We start from the raw sequence: 22,800 nt of genomic DNA, 5'->3' as shown, positions 1-22,800 counted from the left end.
CTAGCTGATGCCCGCGACTTCGTCCGCGTGGATTTAGGTTTTTGAAAATCCCGTTAGAACTCATTGATTTTTCGGGATAAAAAGTAACCTATGTCACTCTCCTTGTCTTAAACTATAGCCATTAGTCATGCAAAAAACCACGTCGATTCGTTGCTCTGTTGCGACGTGATTGAAGGACAAACCAACGAACCAACTAACCAACAAACCAACAAACAAACACGCTTTAGCATTTATAATATGGGTACTGATGGATAGTGATATGGGTATCAGGGTAGTGAAGTGATAATATAGGTAGTGATCAGGGCTTATTCATTGATCTAGAATCACTACCCATGTTATAAATGCGAAAGTGTGTTTGTTTGTTGCTTTATTGGTTTGTCCTTCAATCATGTGGCAACGGAATAACGGATTGACCAGATTTTTTACATGGATATAGTTGAAGACCTGGAGACTGGAGAGTCACATAGGCTACTGTTATCCCGGAAAATCAAAGAATTCCCACAGGATTTCTTTTAAAACTAAAATATCCACGAGAACTAAGTCGCGGGCATTAGCTAGGTACTTAAAAAATATATGAAAACTTGCTTGACTTCATGCACTAATTTCAATGTTCACTGTTTCAGAGGTAAAGAAACCTAGTCTCGTAGGTAAGTTTTGTATTGCGATTATATTATATAATAAATAACAGTGAGTAACCACTAACAATATTAATTTTTAAGTAGGTATTTAACAATAATGACATCCATCTATATAAAGGCTGGAAAAAATTACGGTCCCTGGAGGGGAACAACTTGAGGGTAGTTAGTTAATGTTTTCTCGTAGTGCGAGATTATTGTTGGTGCGCCCACGAAGGCTCGGTTTATTTAAAGTGTGTACACTAGACGTACTCGGTTGATCATTGTCTAAGTTTAGTTTTAGTAGTTCAATTCAATGTTAATCATCGTTATTTTTCTGACGTTTTACATAGAATATTATAATTTATAACCTATCCTATCTCAACCTTATTTTACTTAGTTGCAAATGCTACATAAGTAGGTATTTATTTATTTTAGTTGCTTTTAATTATATATTTTTAGTTTTAAATTTTATTAAGATACATTTAAAGTAAAATAATACTTGGAGCACTTGGAGTAGTTTGTTTGGTAAGCTTGTATGGGAAAGTTTCAATTATTGATATTAATTAACTTGAAATTTGAAAAGTAGGTTTTTTCTTGAGGTTAGGTTGCAGCTGAGAAAATCCCCCCTAAAGGGATGAAATGGGGATTGGAAGGTTATAGTATAAAAGTCCTATGTTTTTGAAGTTAAGGACGCGGTACTTAGATTATTAGCTTTAAATAATAAAAATCTGTATAAGTTATTTTGGAAATGCCCCCTTAAGGGTGGTAAAATAGGGGATAAAAGTTTGTGTTGCAAAGTTGTAATTATTGTTAACTTGAAAGTAAGTAGGTTCTTTATAGGATGAAGGTATCACCTCAGAAACGGTTTTCAGACAATCCCCCCTAAGAGAGTGAAATGGGGGTGGAAGGTTATATAAAAGTCCTATGTTTTTGAAGTTACAGACGTGAAAATCGACTTTTAGTTTATTAGCTTAAAAAATATTTAGCAATAAAAATAAAAATCTGATGAGTTATTTTGGAAAATTCACCTTTAAGGGTGGTAAAGTAGCGGATGAAAGTTTGTATGGGAAAGTTTTAATTATTGTTACTTTTAACTTGGAGGTAGATTATTTCTTAGGGTTAGGTGTCAGCTAAGAAACTGCTATGAGAACATTTCCAGCTAAGGGGGTGAAATGGGGGTTGGAAGTCCTATGTTTTTCCTATATTATATTTATTATATTTCCTATGTTAGTCCTATGTTTGTGTGTTTAGGTATTCTGGGTTAAGTAGGTACAATAAGATGAGACTGAGCAAGTAGGTAAGTGGGACTTTGCACTATCATGAGAAACCAAAAATTTTACGCCGACGAAGTCGCGGGCAACTTGTAGTTTATTATAATTTGTGTCACAGTGAAATTTGGCGTTGATATGCCGCCTTGGAAAGGGGAGAAGTTCTTCATAAGCCTAGACATGTCCCTACCTGAAGCTAAAGAGAAAGGCTATGAATACACGCCACGTCCAGACCCAGAGGGCCCACTGCCTCAGCTGAAGCTTTACTGCCCAAAGGAGGATAAGAGCCTCTGCCTGTACTATGATGAAGAAACAGGTCATATTAGAGGCCTGAATATTGCTGTAAGTACCTAACTATATAGATACCTATTTGCAGCTCCTATAAAACTCCAGGCATATTGAATAGAAGGGAAGATCAGAAATGAGGAGATCCGTAGGAGAACTAGAGTAACCGACATAGCTCAACGGGTTGCGAAGCTGAAGTGGCAATGGGCAGGGCACATAGTTCGTACAACCGATAGACGTTGGGGTCCCAAGGTGCTGGAATGGCGACCTCGCACCGGAAGACGCAGCGTTGGAAGACCCCCCACCAGGTGGACGGGCGACATCAGACGAGTCGCAGGGAGCCGCTGGATCCAGGCGGCGCAAGACCGTGGCGTGTGGAAGTCCCTACAATAGATCTATGTCCAGAAGTGGACTTCTATTGGTTGATGATGATGATGATGATGATGAGAAGGGAAGACACAGTATTTTTTAAAATCTATACTAATACTAGCTGATGCCCGCGACTACGTTCGTGTGGATTTAGGTTTTTAAGAATCCCATGGGAACTCTTTGATTTTCAGAGATTAAAGTAGCTTATGTCACTCTCCAGTCTCCACGTCTTTACCTATATATATCCATGCAAAATAATCACGTCGATCCGTTGCACTCCTCGCGCTTCTGAGTCTCTTACCGCCTTCTCCACTCCTGTCCCGCTGGCAAGTAACATACCGATTTCAAAGCCCAATGCAAATAGGACTGTTAGTTGGATTAGGAAGCAAGCGGCGCGAGAGTGACGCCCGTTTTTTTTATTATTATTCAGATACAAGTTAGCCCTTGACTGCAATCACACCTGGTGGTAAGTGATGATGTAATCTAAGATGGAAGCGGACTAACCTGGAAGAAGTATGGCAGTCTTTATTAAACCCTACCCCTTTGTTTGGTTACCTGATCTCTCTCCGGTTGTGTCGGATTTCCGTTCCATCGGATTATGAGACGGAGGCAATAGAGAGTGCATAGCTGTATTTGCGCATAAACTTAGTGCACTATAATGTACTACCTATACCTACCTTTCACGCAGTTGGCGGATCTCTAGGCAGATTGGGCGCCCCGTGGCCGAAATTCGGACTGGGGGACATTATTATCATTCATGATGATGATGATATACCTAATCCATGATACCTAATTCTGGAATCCTAAAAATATGTACAGCAAAAGTACCTACTATTGGTTTTTGATCGTATACGTTTATTTCCAGATACGTAAAGATGCGGTGTCCGAACCCGTATTTGACATGAGCAGTCAGGGATGGACTACTTGGAAGGTCACCTCAGAAGATGGGAGTACCGCCACCTACCTATGCAAACGGCAGTTTTACTGTTCTGAAGGTAAGTAAAATCAAAATATTATGTATAGGTAGGGTGCATTGGGGTAAAAGTTCAATTTGTCTACCAATACTAGCGTTATTATACTGATAGGATCACCAGGCTAGACGCCTTCTCTATTGTCCTGTCTGTCTGTTAGTCCGTCCGTCCGTCCGTACATCTGTTTGTATGTCTGTCTGTCTGTCTGTCAAGAAAACCTATAGGGTACTTCCCGTTGATCTAGAATCATGAAGTAAGATAACTGTACCAAGTGGGGTATCATAATATGAAAGGCCTTTACTTGTACATTCTAAAACAGTTTTTATTTATTTATATGCATAACAGTTTTTGATTTATTGTACAAAATATTGAAAAAGTACGACTGTAGTACGGAACCCTCGGTGCGCGGGTTTGACTCGCACTTTTTTTTTTGTAATGGCGGAGCTCGTTTTCCTTTCGCTTAAATTTTTTTCTGTAAGTATTTAAAGTGAAAAAATAGCTACGGCCATAATAACAAAATGACCACACTTACAACATATTAGTATCTACATTGCACCTGACCCGTGTAAAGCCGGGCGGATCGCTATAGTAAATGTATAATTTTTATTTAGCACCACCACATACATTACATTAGCATTGCACCCGTGCGAAGCCGGGGCGGGTCGCTACTCGCTAGTAATGTATAGTTTTCTGTAAAACACTTTTCTTTCAGAGTTTTTAAAGAAGACTCCCGAAGAGCGTATTGCTATGAGCAAGGAAAACCATATATTGCCAGAAAGTGCTATATGGGTATCAGGCTTCAATGAAGATATATACCGCATTTCTACTTCTGAGGACACAATGCTAAGTAGTAACTTCACAAAACAAGCAACTATACCTATGATGGGTATGTTTTTGAAAACTAGTAGATAAGTAAGACCAGAGTAAATATCTATCAACGTAGCTATTTTAGTTGAAGTGTACAAAAGCTGTGATAGCCTAGTGGTTAGAACGTCCACCTCCTCATCGGAGGTCGGGGGTTTGATCCCGGGCACGACGCACCTCTAACTTTTCGAAGAATAATAGGTATGTGCATTTTTAAGTAATTAAAATTTCACTTGCTTTAACGGTGAAGGAAAACATCGTGAGAAAACCTGCATGTCTGGGAGTTCTCCATAATGTTCTCAAAGGAGTGTGAAGTCTACCAATCCGCACTTGGCCAGCGTGGTACACAGTTCAGTGTACAGTGCGACAAGGCTCTTTTGGCGCGTCGCGACTGTCTGTCGCGTCCCATAATTTGTTTACGCCTTTGGAATGTATCAAGACTGTTCACTCAATTTTCATTTTTTAAGCGGTTGACCAACAAAGGAATGTAGGTATCTACCTAATGTTTTTAGGGTTCATACATGTAGGTATGTGAGTTTCTTTATTCCACCATAACTTCTTAACTGAATAGATTTGGATGTATAGGGTATCGTTCATTACAATATCATCTCGAGTAAATTTTTTGAAAAAATTAAATATGTGGCAGGGTAGACCCTATATTGTAATTTGCAATACAATATAGGTAAGCCGTTTTATATTCCATCCACGGAATCAGTACCCTTATTATAAATGCGAAAGTGTGTTTGTTTGTTGGTTTGTTGGTTTGTCCTTCAATCACGTCGCAACAAAGCGACGGATCGACGTGATTTTTTGCACGGGTATAGGTAAAGACCTTGGGAGTGACGTAGGCTACTTTTTATCCCGGGAAATCAAAGAGTTCCCACGGGATTTTTATAAACCTAAATCCACGCGTACGAAGTCGCGGGCATCAGCTAGTCAAGTAAATATAGCGTAAATAGGTATACCTATTACCTAGATGATAACATTCATCGGAATATTACGCAAAGTATAACAACTGCAGATCATACATAGGTACCTATAGTACGCGACAGGACGAGATGGCATTCGGGGTATGCACGCCACCCGGGCACGCCCGCATGTCAGTCGTCACCCGCACTACCCCGCATCGGGTTATCGCGGTCGGCTTTGCCACCGATTGCCATCTCGACCTGGCGCGTACTATACCTACATCATAATATTGTATAATACTAAATACATCATCTTCGTAACAGCTACAACTTTACTCTTGTGCAGGTACTCACTACTACTACAGAATGACCCCCGAAACCGAATGCAATAAAATGTTTCCGTGGTTCACATTATGTAATGGAGGTAAAGTAATGGGACTCGGGTTGATGATGTTCGCAGAGGTAGACGATGTTAAGAACGGATGTGAGCTGTTTGAAAAGCCTAGTCAAGCTGCTGTCCAGGTACTAATTTATTTACACATTATATCCATTTTATCTATCCCATATTCCCATACATATCCATGCTAAGATAAATGCGAAAGTGTTTCCTGCCTGTCTGTGCCTTTTCACGGCCCGCTGCATCCCGGAGCTGCTACATAGCTTTTAACCCGGGAAAATCAAGGCATTCCCAGATGACTTAAAAAAACAGTCAAGTGCGCGTCGGACTCGCACACGAAGGGTTCCGCACCATCGTAAAAATAATGTCAAACCAGTATTTAAGAAAGTTAATGACGGACAGCGCCATCTTGAAGTAATTTAATAACACAAATCGCTAATTTATTTGGGATGGAACCACAAATTCACCATTTTAGGATTTTTTTCTTTACTTGTGCCTGTGCTTGTGTGTTTTATAAGTACCTGCCAAATTTTATGATTCTAGGTCAACGGGAAGTATCTATAGGTTTCTTGACAGACACGACAGACAGACAACAAAGTGATCCTAGAAGGATTCCTTTTTCCTTTTTGGGGTACGGAACCCTAAAAACCTAAATCCATGTGGATGAAGTCGATAGTGAGTCTCATGTCTGTCCATCTGTTATAGTTTCATGGCTCGACTACTGAACCGATCTTGACAATTTGAATCCCACATAAATACAGATATAGGACACTTTTTATCCCGGAAAATAGTTGCCACCGGATTTCCAAAAAAGCTTTATCCACGTGGAACAAGGCATGGGCATCAGCTAGCAACTTATAATTTAAAAAGCCGACTAAAGCAATCGACTTTAAGAATTTCTGAAATCCTTATCCATATTATTCATACTAATATTATCAATGCGAAAGTGTGTCCGTATGTTTGTCTGTCGGGTAGCTTTTCACGGCTCAACAGTTTAACCGATTTTAATAAAATTTGGTACAGAGTTAGCTTACATCCCGTAGAAGGACATAGGCTACATTTTATCCCGGAAAATCAAAGTGTTCCCACGGGAATATTAAGAGCCCATCCGTTTAACTGATTTATATGAAATTTAGTACAGAGAGAGAGCTTGCATCCCGGAAATTGACATAACAGTTATTGTAGTTCTATAGTAATATTTTTTGGAGTCGGTGCCAATGTGCAGTCGCAAAACACTATGAAGAGTAGATAGACGGTTCGTGCGGCTAATTACTATAGAACTACAATAACTGTTGTATACATAATTATATTGGGTAATAAATTGAATTATTTTTTACTATTTAGTGTTGGTGGTAATTGAAGTCGGTTTTTTTATTTTTTTTTATTTTTTTTTATTTCACAAATTTTTAGTGGCCCCATTGTACTAAAATATGATATGCCTGGTTAAAAACCTACTGTTTACTAAGCTGTTACACTAATCGCGAGCAATTTACTCTTATTAATTAAGGAGTTCCGTTCTCCATCTCCGAAGATATTCATTAGACCTTTACCAAATAATAATAGGACTACCTCTGACTTCAGAGGACGTTTTGTTTTGTAGGACATACTTATGTCCTACAAAACGAAAAAAGAATCTTCAAAATCGGTTCATAATTGACGGAGTAATCGCGTAACAAACATACAAAAAAAACATACAGTCGAATTGAGAACCTCCTCCTTTTTCCAAGTCGGTTAAAAATATGCTATGCCTGGTTAAAACCCTACTATTTACAAAGCTATTACACTGATCGCGAGCAATTTACTCTTATTAATTGAGGAGTTCCGTTCTCCATCTCCGAAGATATTCATCAGATCTTTACCAAATTAAAATATGACCAACGAAAAAAGAATCATCAAAAAATCGGTTCATAATTGACGGAGTGATCGCGTAACAAACATACAAAAAAAATAACATAGTCGAATTGAGAACCTCCTCCTTTTTTTGAAGTCGGTTAAAAATACACAATTATTTCGGTGAGAGTACGTTTACTAAACCTACTTGTTTACTTTCAGGCCATAGTTAACAATGGACCGGAATGCCTATACAATATAGCTGCAAAACCTGGCGTAAGAACGTATCACATCTATTTCACCAAATCTCCCTGGTGTATACTATAATAATTATAACTTATGTTAACAAGCGGCAAATAATTTACCGCTACCTAACTAGTAGGTACCATACTTATGGCCCATAAGTACCTACCTACTATCAAACTTTTTAATACCTACCGCCACAGAATATACATATAATAGTACTACCGCCACAGAATATATAATAGTACTCTACCGCCTAGACCAGCAGTCTCCAAACTACGGCTCGCGGACCAAAACCTTTCCGTAACTGTCAATTGAAAATGTCTCATATAATAAATCCCACCCGCCAAAGTTTATAATGACTACATGGTATTTATAATGTGCGGAGGACATACAAAATAATAAGCTGTCAAATGTTTCTAGATAGAACTTGGCCCTTTGTATGTGAGAAATCAGTGTGGCTTTTAGGCTAAAAAGTTGGAGACCCCTGGCCTAGGCCCTAGACCATCAAGGCTATTTCATAAATTAAAAAAATTAAAAAGTGAGACTCTTACTCGAACATAGTCATATGTGCCTACACGGAGGGATCCATACCATCGTACAAGATTATGTAATTTTTTTTTATAAATTTAAGTGACGGCCATTTTAATTTTTTCATTGTGTAGCAATAGCAGTCCACCTATTACGGTTCATGAGATACAGCGCGCTGACAGAGAGACAGAAAGACGGACGGACAGTTGGTCAGATAGACGGGTGGACAGCGGAGGTTTAGTAATAGGGTCCTGTTGGCACCCTTCGGGTACGGAACCCTAAAAATACTACGATATTATGTCTAAATGGGCAAACTAAATCACACGGCACGCATAAAACCGATTTCTGTAAAGGTATACCTACTTACCTAAATTAATGTTATAATAGGTAAGTATATTGTTTTAATTGTTTTCTGATTTTCGTTTATTAGATTTTTTTCATTATCATGATAAAATTAAAGTTTCAATCTTACACCTTGTTTTATTCTTGAAGATTTGTCTGTATCTATCGGACGATACGTTTGGCGTATTATGCCTATTGACAATATACCTAACTGCGACATATTATATAAGCCATTAACTACGACCTATCACCTTATTAAGCAATATTAGTTATTAACTAACCGGCTCGTTAGAAAGCCTGGAGCACCGCAGAGACGTTAGCTCTCTGACCTCTGTGCGTGTTCTATCGCCTTTAAAATGGGGAGTGCTCTGAAGAGCTTTTTGACCTCATTCCACACTCATTTTTCTACAACCGCACCGCGCGCCACCGTAAGGAATTTCACCCTCAGCACCTGGGTGTCGGTGCACTTCGACCGTCCGCTGTGCCAGATCCTTCTTTCCACGCACGTGCAAACTGTGGAACCAACTCCCATCGGCGATGTTCCCACTAGATTACAACATGGGGTTATTCAAGGGGCGGACCAACAAATTCCTAAAAGGCCGGCAACGCATCGGCGGTTACTCTGGTGCTGCAAATGTTCATGGGCGGCGGTAATCACTTAACATCAGGTGACCCGCCTGCTCGCTTGCTCACTATCTCTATTTAAAAAAAAGTGATGATGCAGCCTAAGATGGAAGCAGGCTTACTTGGAAGAGGTGTGGCAATTTATACTTTAATCAAACCCAAATCAACCCTCACTTAGGTAATTCGTTTTAACATGATCAGCATCATCATAAAGAGCTTCCGGCACGGTGAAGTGGCTTGACTTCAAGCACCTACATTTTGGCCTGAGAGCATTTTGACCGTTTACAAAGTTTGCTTGATGGCTTGAGTCAAGCATTTCCGTGCTTGACGCGTGATTGATACGATTTTACATTTTTGCTTGACGCGACGTTCGGACAGCGTTCGAGATATTATGAGAAAAGTGCCGTTTGCATGACTAAGCCGCTAGACGAGCGCATCAAGCAGCTTGATCAAGCAAAACAAATTACCTACGTGCTTGACGTCAAGTCGGTTGAACGTATAGGACGCATTCGGATCTTAGCATTGGCAACCCGGCATCGGCAGCAGAGCTTTCCGAAGCTAGTGTAGCGCCGAGCACGGCCAGGGAATCGTAGCAGTTCAGAATAAGAAGGGAACAACGCTGGCCAAGTGTGGATTAATACAGGACTTCATACAGTACCCGCAGTATAAGATTTTACGTCTCACCAAACGTTGCTAGAATTCGAGAATCTAAATACTTCCGCGTTATAGTAAACTGGATCTTAATGGCCTTGTTTTAAAACTCAAGTTTGTCTACACATCTACAGCCAGCGCTCCAAGCGGAAACATTGCGAAATTAAAATCAGTGGCATTGAATATTTGACTTCAATTCAAGGCTCATTAGGTCCATTTTACTTTGATGTTATTGTGTTTCGACTCTCGAAATTCTAGCAACGTGGAGACGTAAAATCTTATACTCTCTCAAGCATGCGGGTTTCCTCTTGCCTGCTCACGACCGTAGCCGGCCGCTACGCATCCGCTACGCCGCGCGGCGGGTGCATTCGCGGGCGAAGACGTGGATCCCGATTCCTAGGTCACCCGGACCGTGCTCGGACCTGTCCGTGATTAGTGAATTATTAACACTAATTGATAGCCAATAGCCATCAAACTCATTTGACAGTGGTTGGTTCTACATTGATGCGTCACTGAGTGATATTAAAATAATTTTCCGTCAGACACCTTTAATGGATTAAAAATAAAGGTCAAATGAGCTCGGTGGGTGGCTATCACTCAGTGGTGATCACTGAGCTATGGATCACCCCGCATCACACCACAGCCTCAGGGGCATACGGACTAATCAAGTACAACCACAGAAATCCTATAATAGGATTATCTCTATTAAATTGGTTTAATTATGAATAAATAAAATAACTGAAGTTTAATCGAAATCGTATGTGATGTTGAAATAGCTGAAATAGTTATTACATGTTATTTATGTCTTAACAGTCATCACATTCATAACCCGAACCTCATTATATAAGAAAATCTCTGTAGGTATGTCTGGAACATAATTTGCGAAACGGCTGAAACCAATTTATTATGACCACTTTTTATACCGGGAAAACGAAGGCATTTTAAAAAGCATAACTAGACGCTGAAAATCAAGCCTAAGTGAAATCATCACCATCATCATAATACTTACTACAGAGCACGGGTCTCCTCTAAGAATGAGAAGGGGCTTGACCACGGTCTACCACGCTGGCCAAGTGCAGATTGGACAGACTTCACATCCCTTTGAGAATATTATGGAGAACTCTCAGGTGTGCAGGTTTCCTAATAATGTTTTCCTTCACCGTTAAAGCAACTGATATTTAATTACTTAAAACGCACATAACTCCGAAAAGTTAGAGGTGCGTGCCCGGGATCGAACCCCGACTTTCAAATAGGAGGCGGATGTCTTAAAGACTAGGCTATCACGGCCTTAGTAAATTCATAATATTAAATACTTCATACAGTTCTTGCAAACCACGAAGGCGAGACAACTTAACTTGTGTTTGCGTTGAATACAATATGGACATGGTGAGTGTGTGTGCATATCGGACCAATCAGTCGCGAAGAAGAGCTTGCAAACGCACACATTTACTTTAACTTTATTATACCGATACGAGAACACAAGCATGAGCCACTCGCCCTCATGAAATGCAAAAACTATACTCAAGTAGAATCGAAAGAAAAAGCTTATTTTTCGTAGTTTCAACATTTACTTAGGTTCATTTCAAATACGTAGGTACTTAGTTTTTAAAATAACAGACAAAATATAATTACTTAGTTAAGTTATTGGTCTCCGTATTCTGGGGTAGTGCTCGGGTCAGCGGAATCCTCGCGTCTGAAACAAAATGGACAGTGATTAAAACATTTTGCGACTTTTTACTTGGATGAGATCTATAGAGCGCACTCTGACTTAGCTGAGACTTAAGACAGAGTTAAAACGAGACAGAGCTAAATGTCTCACATAAATCAGTCTCGTTTTAACTCAATCTTAAGTCTGAGCAAAGTCAAAGTGCGCTCTATAGATCTCAGCGTAAGAGTGCTCTCGATGGCCGCTTCAAGTCGAGCGTGGGCGCATGATGTCCTAACTTCAACATTTTAAAGTAAGTATAGGGATTTTAAAGTATAGGCCGCGGGATATACTTTCTTACTCAAGAGTGAGATAGACAAAGTTTTAAAAACGCAAATCAACGTTTCATATTATTACGTTATTATTATTATTATTTTAATTTTTTTTTTTAAACTGATCAATATTTTTAAACAAACCTAACACAATATCTATAACAATCATCATCGACTTATAACAGTAACCAAAATCAAGTACATAGGGGAAAGCAGGTAGGATTCGTACAGAGGGAGCATTCGTACAACAGTCATATCTACACTATGCTACATGGTGAGGCGTTTGTGTTTTTGTATATGTGAGGCCCGCTCATATTCATAGGCTCACAGCTAAGTGCAGTGGCTGTACAACAGTCAGTTTTTTTAGACTAAGTCAAAACGTGTTTTCACACCGCGAAAATACTTTTTCGACTCATCTTTGACGACATTAAATCGTAATAAGCTTGGCTCAAATTGTTAAAGTAAAATATCATAGCCTTTGGATAAGTGCCTTAGATTCATGTTTAAACATTAATTTTGGGATAACCTTCACCGTTATTTTTATTTTAAATTTATTGTTTGATTTTTTTGGTTGGGGTACCTTCGTGCAGTTAGGAGTGGGGTGGATTCGTACTTCACGAATGCACCCCGCGTGAGTTCAGATCGTTTTTGCACTAACTGGGTTATAGGATTCCAATTCTAAACCACTCCCAGATGATAACATGCAACAAATAGTGGTGGTGCCTAGACTAGTAGAGCAGAACTAGAGTGAAGAAACTCTCGGTTTGATCCTGAAATCGACATCTGCTAAATATTAGGCTAGGGGTGTCGTTAAATCAAAAATACCTAGTAGTTTAGCCTACCGAGCGTCAAATATAGGCGACATTTGACGCCTGCCAACTTGTGGGTGAAACCTCGATGTTTTCTTTCTTCGAAGTTTCATGCCTGTCGTGAGCTGCGCTATAAGTCAAATTAGCAACTTCTTATCAAACGTCAAAACGCTGGCTTAGTACCTATGGCAGCTTGTTTAAAAGATATACATAGATATGACGTCATAAACATTTGACGTACTCTTTATATTTAAATCGACAACTTTAGAATCAGTTTAGAATCGTTAAAACTTACAAATGGACGTGGATTTCACGAAATTTGGAAGACCCTCTGTTTAATAATAATTACTAAGAAATCGTTTATTTTTGACATAGGCGCTATCCCAATTCAACTCCCAAAGAAATAACTCTTACTCAACAAGATCTATCATCAAGATTGCCACCTCCATCACCATCTACATCAACTGTGGGATGTTGACGCCAGAAATTATGCAACCTTTTACCTTAGCCTAAAGTGACTGAGAATGCACCTAAAAAGACACAAAGAAAGGAAAAGTATTAGAAAAATTAAGGATATAACATATTATAATCCCGAAAAAAATAGACTGATAGAAAAGGAAAGAGCAAAAGGATGGAAAAAGAAGAACAAGAGAGAAAACAGAAGGCTAAAGAGATGAAACGCGAGTTACTATAACGGTAAATTAGAATGTTGATTAATGAATGACTTAAATTGTAACAAATTGATTGTAAACCCCATATAGTTAATTATTACTATGTTTAAGGTTGATTCAGTGTTAATTTTGATATCAATAAATGTTTAATTTCATATAAAATAGCCTTTTTAATTCCTGTGTACGAAGGCTCCCCACTATGTACGAATGTACCCTAGTCGATGTACGAAGCTACCTCGCGTGTGGGGTGCTTTCGTACGATTTCCATTTTTTGGGAAATTCATCATAGCTTTGTCATCTTACTTTGCATCAACACTGAACTACACTATAATTAAAGCCAGATAACTTGGTAATCCAGCAGCGTTGAAATTATTTTGAAATATTTATTAGTTTTGTTTTTACATGACCTAGAGTAAAAAGTGTACGAATCCTACCTGCTTTCCCCTACTATTGAGTAAAGTTTTCCTAAATTGTTGTTATTACGCCCGACATTGCCTTAAAATTTGGCCTATAATAGAGATTTTCAATTGGCATTAGTTTAAATAAAATAAATATATTAACTTTATTATATTTATTATAGTCAGGCAATAAAAATAATGAAGAGATAAATTGATAACTGGCTTAGTTTTAGACTTAGAACAACAGATAATAGAATAATTAGCGTAAGTAATACGTTTGTATTGAGAGGCGCGTGTGATTGTGTAACGCAATGTAATTCTTGATAAAGTAATAACTAACTACCTAAGTTTGAACGCTACTACAGTACGCGGCAGAAAATATTGTACATCGACCTAATGAGATTTCGACTTTGTAGAGCGTTGTCTCGGTCACTCATACCTAAGTGACGTATTTTCGGTCTCAACGACAGAAACAATGCTCTAGAAAACCGCTATCTCCTTCTAAAGGTCGATGTACATTATTTTCTGGCGCCTACTGTACCTAGGTTTGGGCCTGTTTAATCATCGGGCCATTGGTCTGGAATATAGCCATCCTTAATATGAACACTTCATAGGAGCTGACTCAATCCTCATTTTGGTACTCATTAAAATATCAACTGAAAAATCGATGCGATGGCACAACATAGGGCAAGGTGTGAGCCATAAGTTTAGTAGCGAAACCAATAATTAATCTATGTTTAATAGTATGTACAAATCAATACAAAAATGTATTTGCTAGAACTTACCGGCACTTTATAGAATCAGGATTGTCGATGTAGTAAATGTGAAGACTGAAAATGGGATACGCATCAGCCAGATCGTAGAGACATGGCGGCCCAAACGGAACAGCCGACTGAAACATTGTGAATTCTTGAAATGTTTATCTACATAATTATATGTATTATGATGACAAAGTTGCCTGGAAACAACCGGCTGAGCTTTCAGTAATCCACAAGATGGTGCAGTGTATTGTTACACATTGCAATTTTTAATGACTTAAAAAGAGCAACTGCTGAGTTTCGATTTTTTATTTATGCTAAGGTTAACTATGTTAAGGTTAGTTTGATTTTAAGCAAATTTTTCATACAACAAATCTAAAAAAACGAAGGGTTCCGTACCGTACAAGAAATACCTAACACTTTTTTAATTTTCATGAAGAGCATTTTGAATTTTTTTTTTTATAATTTTTATGCTAGTGATTTTACCTACACTTCAAGGAAATTTATTAATAATTTAAATACATATCAAAAATTGCATATCCTGCCGATTCCGCAATTTTATTATTTTGCTGTATACAAATACACATTCTGTGAAAATTTTGACTCTTTACCTACTACCTAGGCGGGCTGTCCTGACAGACAGACGGACGGACGGACAGACACTTGGCACTCTTCGGGTACGGAACCCTAACAAATAGCCACTTAGTATTTAGAAATATAGACAATCCTTTCTTATGGGGTCTACGTGTATACAGTAGGCGGCAAAAAATATTGTACCTTTAGAATGAGATTTCGGCTTTGTAGAGCGTTGTCTCTGTCACTCATACCTATGTGACGTTTTGTCGGTCTCAACGATATCTCTTTCTAAAGGTCGATGTGCAATATTTTCTGCCGCGTACCTACTGTAGAGAGAATTTATCTGCATGTAAAATCGCGAGTTTCAAGGCGCCTGGTCTTTTTACCCGACTACGGCAAAGCGAAAAGGAAGGGTTATGGTTTTATTATGTTTTAGGTAGAGTTATCATAGCCTTACCCTCTCCACCTTTCTACCCCGAAACTTCTCAAACCACTCCCTGTAAGCCGGCGATTTGGTGAGATCACCGAAGAACTGGAGACCGGAACCGATTAGTTCTCCCTTTATTGTAAGTGCGAACCATGGCAGTTGGTTTTCGCAAAGCATCTCCCGTGTCATGTTGTAGTGATAGTGAGTGCCTAAAATGGAATAAATTATACGTGTTAAGTAAATGTGTTTAAGACATAATAACAGACATACAAAGAGAAATGTTTGAGCAGGTGCTGCCACAAGACAGTGTTAACATGAAAAATGCAGCATTATACTCATCGGATAATGTAGCGTGATGGCCATGTGTAATAATAATGTCGTCCCGACCGAATCTCCATGGAGATAAGCCAGATGCGCGGGAGATATTAAAGTGTACAAGATGTGTGCCCAAACACAGGTGCACTATCTATTTCTCCTCCTCCTCATCACTCTCAAAGTCCGATGAGACGGAAATCCGACATGACCGGAGAGAGATCAGGCGCAAGAACGATGAAGTCATCGTTCCTAGTCATAGTCGACGTGCCTAGAGAGCACGTCAAGTGACGTGCTCTCTAGTTAGGAACGGGGTTGACACGCCGCGCCACCAACTTACTCTCCAAGCTGATGAATTAGTAAACAGTACAGTGATTTACTTCCTGGCACATTGGCAGGCATGCATGACTGACTGATGCCCGGTTTCTTTCTTTTCTGAACTCGCCAGTTATGTTCTCATTAGCTATTGATTCAATAAAGTTATGTATAGGATGACACTAGAGATCTTATGCTCGCGACTTCGTCTGCGTGGACTACACATATTTCATGGTACCCCTATTTCACTTTTCAAAAATCCTCTCTTAGCAGATGCCTATGTCATAATATCTATCTGCATGCGAAATTTCAGCCCGATCCGTCCAGTAGTTTGAGCTGAGCGTTGATCAGTCAGTCAGTCACCTTTTCCTTTTATATATTTAGATAACCACTGACTGACTGACTGATGCCCGGTTTCTGAGGTACTTTTATTCATAAGCGGTTCCATAGTTATTGTTGTATTCAGAAACACAGGGACAGTTAACCGACGTTTATCCTATACATAATTTTATTGAATCAATAGCTATAATGAGAACATAACTGGCGAGTTAAGAAACCGGGCATGACTGACTAGCTATTAAATAGGGGTTTGAAATTTGTGTAGCCCACGCGGACGAAGTCGCGAGCATCCGAAAGTGCGTCTGTCTGCCTGTCTGATAGCTTTTCACGGTCCATCGACTCTTATCTTTAAGCTACTTTTTATCCCGGAAAATCCAAGAAACGGCCTGCGCAAATTCGACCATATTTCCGATTACCGTCGTCGATTAAATACGCTCCCAATACGCTTTCGCCGCAATTTGCATATTCTGACTGTTCTCTACAATGTTCTTAATACCTCTTCCCCTGGTTATCTACGAGAGCGATTTCAACTATCCCGCCCTCCTACTAGACTTATGCGGTCGTGTGTCTCAAAAAATCCTCTCGTCACTCCCCGTTGTAACACAGTCTTCTATAACAAATCTTTCACCGTACTAGCTACCCAACTTTGGAACTCACTTCCTGAAAAAGTCAGAGAGAACTGCCACTCAGTACACTCATTCAAATACAGAGTGAAGCAGTATTACCTATCATTAATATAGAGTATTTTATATATTATATGTATTTATATTTTTCATATATTATGTATATAATTATTTATGATAAGTATTATTATTGTATATAAGTTGATTTGGGTATTATTATAAGATATTTATGTAGTTTATTAGATTCTAGTACCGTAGACCTATTCCACTTCTTGATACGCCTTACTCACAACCTTGAATGGGAAGCTGGAAGAAATCTCTGTTTAGAGATAAGCATTTCCGATGTAACTTAATTTATTATTACTTTGTAATTACAATTTTTGGTACATGAATAATAATAATTAAAAAAAAAAGAAACCTAAATCCACGTGAACCTAAATCCAAGTTACGGTTGTCATATTAGGATAAAATAAAATTGTCTATACTAAATAATTATTACTTATACTAAAACATAACGCCATAAATCTCACACGGGCATCTACTATAGCTATAGCATCTGAGACAGGCATGACTCCTTTTTATTCCGGAAAATCAAAGAGTTCCACGGGGTTATTAACAACCTATTAGTATAATATGCAAGCGGACCAATTTGCGTACAATTCAAGTTTATTTATTATCATTATAATATGATTCTTTTTATACCCATTCTAGGCGTGCAGTTCTGCTTAGTGAACCTAGTAGTACAGTTAATTTCCGCTTCTGTCTTTGGGATACGCATCAGTTCTCCGCTATGGTTGTAGACCCATATACCGTCATCTTGTAGCGTCGAACCATTCTCTACTGTAGGACCACCCGCTGCCAAGAATTCTGTAAGGAAAACAACAGACTGTGTTCATTTCATCATTTACTTCACTACAAGTAGTACGCGACAGGCTGATATGGCAATCGGGGCATGGGGGGGGGGGGGGGCGCCCTGCACAACAGCATGTCCCCGCGCTATCCCGCACCGATCCAGCGCGGGGGCTGTGCTGTGCGGCTGTGCGGGTGTGCTGGCCGTCCTCACTCCGATTGCCATCTTGACCTGTTGCAGGCTATACATATAGGTACCTACTATTTGAAGTAAGAGAAGTCCCGCGCACCCCAGCCGCGCTGACTCTTCAGAAACTGGGTAGGTACTGTACGGATTTTCATTCGGTTTTCAGCAATAGAAAGAGAAATTATCTAAGAAGGCCATAATTTATTACTTAACATTTTGCGCTAGATTAGATAAGCCTTCGCAATATATGATCAAAAATTTCGATTAACAATCTGGCGCAGTAGTGTGGTCCTGGGTTCGATTCCCGGTAGAGACAATTTGAAAATGTATACCGGCTCAATATTAGTATAGTACCTAAATACCTAAGTAAATTCCTCAATTTCCCCTGGCGGGAATTTACCCGAAGCCAAAAGAAACCTAAAGCAATATTTGAATGCATGACCAACAATTCCCTTATTGGGAGTCCGAACTTTCTGAACATTATAAGTTATAACCTCAAATTGTCGAGATTTTATTTTGCTGAGTGCACTCTCCCACCCGGCGTGAAAATAGGTCTGTGATAATACTAATGACTGTACCTTCGGAAACCCAATATTGTGAGAGGGCCAAGTACTTCTTCGCCGGCTCGCCATCGGCAGTTGACACGTACCAATCCGTAAACCACTTGTTTTTGTCGATCACTGCAGTGATCAGATCGTCTGCGGGGAACTGTAACATACATCTTATACATATCAGTACCGTGACCAGAGTCGGTCCGTCCATACCTGCAGATGGGCAAGGCCTAGGGCACTCGAATTTAGAGGGTAGCATAGCGAGGGTACGTAACAGGTGTGTTAGTGGGAGTTGACAGGCTTGCGTGGACGATTAACTTGAAAATTCAAAAATATAGTTTTTATCAATGCCATGTATTATAAGTAATCCACTGAGGGTCTTTCCTGTAAAATTAAAAAAAAATCGTGTTTGCTTCGCTTGCGAATTTACGGTTGGTGCAAAAAAAATTAACAAATCAACAGCGCTCGCTCAAAATAATATTATTCAGTAAGTACCTCTGATTTCCTGTTCGCTTTTACAACAGAAAACATTTAACTTATAATAAAGATTTTTACCCCTAAAAGGACAATATCCATATTCATATTTCCATACTAATATTATAAATTCGAAAGTATGTGTGTCTGTCTGTCTGTCTGTCTGTTGCTAGCCTTTCACGGTATTTCCTATCCATTCAACCGATTTTGACGAAATTTGTTCTTAAAGATGTATAAAGTCTGCCAATCCGCACTTGGCCTGCGTGGTAGACTATGACCAAAACCTTTCTCATTCTAAGAGGAGACTCGTGCACTGTAGTGAGCCGGTAATGGGTTGATCATGATTCATGACGATGGTAATGATGACGTGAGAGTTCTGTAGTTCCTCTGCTGCACTCAAAGCTTTCGTCTACTTACAGCAAGTTGCAATCCAGCGGCCATTCCAGAAGGAGTAAAAAGCAAGCAGACATAATACCCTGGCGAGCAGTATAGTTCTAGCTGCTCAAGTGGCCCCGGGGGACGTTCAGTCTTGCACCAACCCTCCTTTACTGCTTCCACAATTGTACGCGGGATATTGAAGAAAAAATCCTTACTATCCTTTTCTAACGGACCATAGGTAACTGGAAATAGGTAAATATAAAAGTTGAAAATGTCTAGAGGTAGGGCCAAGTCACTAGAGATCTTATACATATATATAGGTACATCTGTCTCGTTTTAACTCTGTCTTAAGTCTAAGCAAAGTCAGAGTGCGCTCTATAGATCTCACCCAGTGGTGAATAAGAAATACTTATTATTGAAAAGGAAAAGGTAGGAAATGGAAAAGGACTGACTGATCTATCAACGCACTTCAAACTACTGGACGGATCGGGCTGAAAGGGTATTATGATGTAGATATCTGCTAAGAAAGGAGTTTTGAAAATTCAACCCCTAAGGAGGTAAATAGGGGTTTCTTTGTGTAGTCCACGTGGACGAAGTCACGGGTTTAGAATCTGTAACCTTTTTCACAACCCATCCTTTAACCGATTTTAACGCTTCGTAAGACGCTTGCATCTTGGGGACGGACATGACTTTTTATCCAAAAAAATGAAACAGAGAGAGAGCCAGCGCGTGCCAGACCTTCGTTATTTTATAAAAGCTGAAAGTTTCCCTGCGTATTGTCCCCCAACACAGGGAGGAACGATCAGAGACTACATAGTTTGGCTCATGGTGGCTTTTGCAGATAACAGGTACTTAACAGAGGTGTTAAAAACTTTCGTCAAAGTGTAAAGTGTAATTCTATTTATTTTCTTCGGAATAGTATTAGAAATCACGTCATGCAATGCCAGACACTTAGTACCTATCGTGGCAACCCCCTGCCAGTCACCCTTTAACTTTAACAATTTACTAAAGCCCTTACACCCTTAAGGTGTCTAGAAATAGTTGTCATCTACAGTTAAGTACATCAGGACTTACCTCGTAGGCCATCATATTTAACACCTGAAACAGAGCATCAGAAGTTTTTATTTAAGTACTGTTTAATTTGGTAGGCTTGAGAGGTCGTAATGATAAAAACTACCCCACGTCCCCGGCTTTAGTTTTCCGTACGCAGCTTGAGCTCAGCTAGGTACATAATATATAAGCTGAAAGTTATAGCTATACTTCAGCTTAAATCATTCACCTAATTTATAAGAATATACTTTCAGCTTAAATCATTCACCTTGTCAAAATTTTTACTATTTGTTGTAGTATACTTAGATTAACATTAAAAATACATTCTGTTAAAACTTAAACTCTCTACCTATTACGGTTCACGAGATATAGGCCGCTGGGAGACGGACGGGACGGACCGGACGGGCGGACGGACAGCGCAGGCTTAGGGCGATTACCTACGCACTCATCCGATCCGAGTCCGTGAAAATACATTCCAAAGTAGTCATAGAACTATTTGTATGGTAGCTTATGATATAATAATATAAGGAAGCAGATATAAAAATCCGAATCCGTGAAAATAAGGATCTATTTTATATCCTTATTTTCACGGATTCAGATCGGTAGTAATAGGGTCCCGTACGGTACCCTAAAAAAGTAAAGAATAACTCACCAGCAGCTACGCTGAGGCCCAGGAGAACCAAGAACAGTTTCATTATTCCTACAAGCTACGACTAAGTATCGTTGCCTTCTGTGGAGTCGGTTAATTTACTGTAATAAAAAAACTCAATCAGCTTGGTATTTATACCCTTCCGTTGATATTTTTACCTGAATCATTAGCAGATGCTTTTGTTTACAGAGACGTTTATGTAGATAGGTGCTGAAAAACTCAATATCAGTAGATACCTATCACCACAGCCTTGAAATATACAGTCCAATTACGAATGTACTTATACAGAGCAACGGTGGGGTGGGTTGCGAAGCGCGGGCGGCGCGGCCCTCTGCACACAGATTCGCGTAGTCTGTGTGGTTGATGGACGAGGGTTTACGTGAGCGTGGTTTTAAATATTTTAAGTCTCGTTTAGTAAGTTCTATCATAAAATGGTGCATTACTGTTCTGTCTACGGATGCTATACGAATTCTAAACACAACAAGGGTCTAAAATTTCACCGATTTCCCCGCGATTTTAATCCCAATTTTGTGACAACCCTTGCATATTTGCGTAGGAACATGTATATACCTACACGAGCGGCGGCATTGCTCGACTTCAAAGGCGTCGAACAACTGGTAGTATTTCGTTAAACTGTGCTATCACTAAGTGGGTACATATCCATGCTAATATACTTATTTAATAAATGCGGAAGTGCGTCCATATATCTGTCTATCTACTTATCTGTTACATTTTCTCGGCCGATTTTAGCGAAATGTATACAAAGATAGTTTGCATCTCTAACATAAGTAGTCTACTTTTTATCACGGAAATTCAAAAACCTAAATTGAGGCGGACCAAGTCTCGCGCATCAAGCATAGTATTACTGGTATAACAAATAGTTCAATAGATTTGATCAAAGTGTGAAAACACCTTAAATATACTTAATTAAAGCTCCTAATATACTTATATCACATGAGCGAAGTCGAGGGCATAGTACATATAGTCCGCGACAAGTGGAGATCGGGGTGGGAACGCCCCGCATTGCCTCCGCGCTAAAGGTTCGTACGCACCTGAGCGGCGCGGCGCGGCGCTTCAGTCCGACTGCAGAACGCTTCACCTCAGGCCGCTCGACGGTGCCTACCGCACTACAACTTCAGTACGCGGCACCTCGCGTCACTTGCGCGTCACTTTTACACCCGTTCGCGTACGAGCAACAACGTCGCAAGATGAGCGACAGTGAAGAGGATTTGATTATTATTTCTTTGTTGTGCAGAAGAAGAACGAATTATCGAAGAGAAAAAACCGGCCAAGTGCGAGTCAGGCTCGCGCAATGAGGGTTCCGTACTACAGTCGTATGATTTCGATAATTCAAAAACTATGATGCATAAAAATAAATAAAAATCTGTTTTAGAATGTACAGGTGAAGACCTTTCATATGATACCCCACTTGGTATAGTCACTCACTTCGAAAGTTGAAAATACTAATTATTAGTTCATGACCACAATTTAATTTTTTTTGTGTGATCTAACCCTAAATTCACGGTTTTCAGATTTTTCCCCAAATGTCAGCTATAA

General features: G+C 39.5%; 2 protein-coding genes across 2 annotated transcripts; one reads left to right on the top strand and one right to left on the bottom strand.

Moving 5' to 3' along the window:
- Positions 1-634: 634 nt before the first annotated feature.
- On the top strand, positions 635-8,651 carry LOC138403551 (uncharacterized). The gene is made up of 6 exons (XM_069504570.1): positions 635-647; positions 2,007-2,227; positions 3,405-3,534; positions 4,223-4,396; positions 5,629-5,804; positions 7,732-8,651. Exons 2-6 carry the CDS (start codon positions 2,024-2,026, stop codon positions 7,834-7,836), a joined length of 789 nt encoding a protein of 262 aa, XP_069360671.1. The 5' UTR covers positions 635-647; positions 2,007-2,023; the 3' UTR covers positions 7,837-8,651.
- Positions 8,652-11,483: 2,832 nt separating this feature from the next.
- LOC138403550 (uncharacterized) lies at positions 11,484-22,138 on the bottom strand. The gene is made up of 8 exons (XM_069504566.1): positions 21,247-22,138; positions 20,619-20,642; positions 19,584-19,786; positions 18,720-18,849; positions 17,808-17,972; positions 15,547-15,725; positions 14,541-14,647; positions 11,484-11,593 (listed from the first exon to the last, which is right to left on the bottom strand). The coding sequence occupies exons 1-8, from the start codon at positions 21,287-21,289 to the stop codon at positions 11,542-11,544; spliced, it is 903 nt and encodes a 300-aa protein (XP_069360667.1). The 5' UTR covers positions 21,290-22,138; the 3' UTR covers positions 11,484-11,541.
- Positions 22,139-22,800: the final 662 nt, after the last annotated feature.

The sequence above is a fragment of the Maniola hyperantus genome, chromosome 18 (assembly GCF_902806685.2).
Source record: "Maniola hyperantus chromosome 18, iAphHyp1.2, whole genome shotgun sequence".
NCBI lineage: Eukaryota > Metazoa > Arthropoda > Insecta > Lepidoptera > Nymphalidae > Maniola > Maniola hyperantus.
This window is presented reverse-complemented; position numbering and strand designations above follow the sequence as displayed.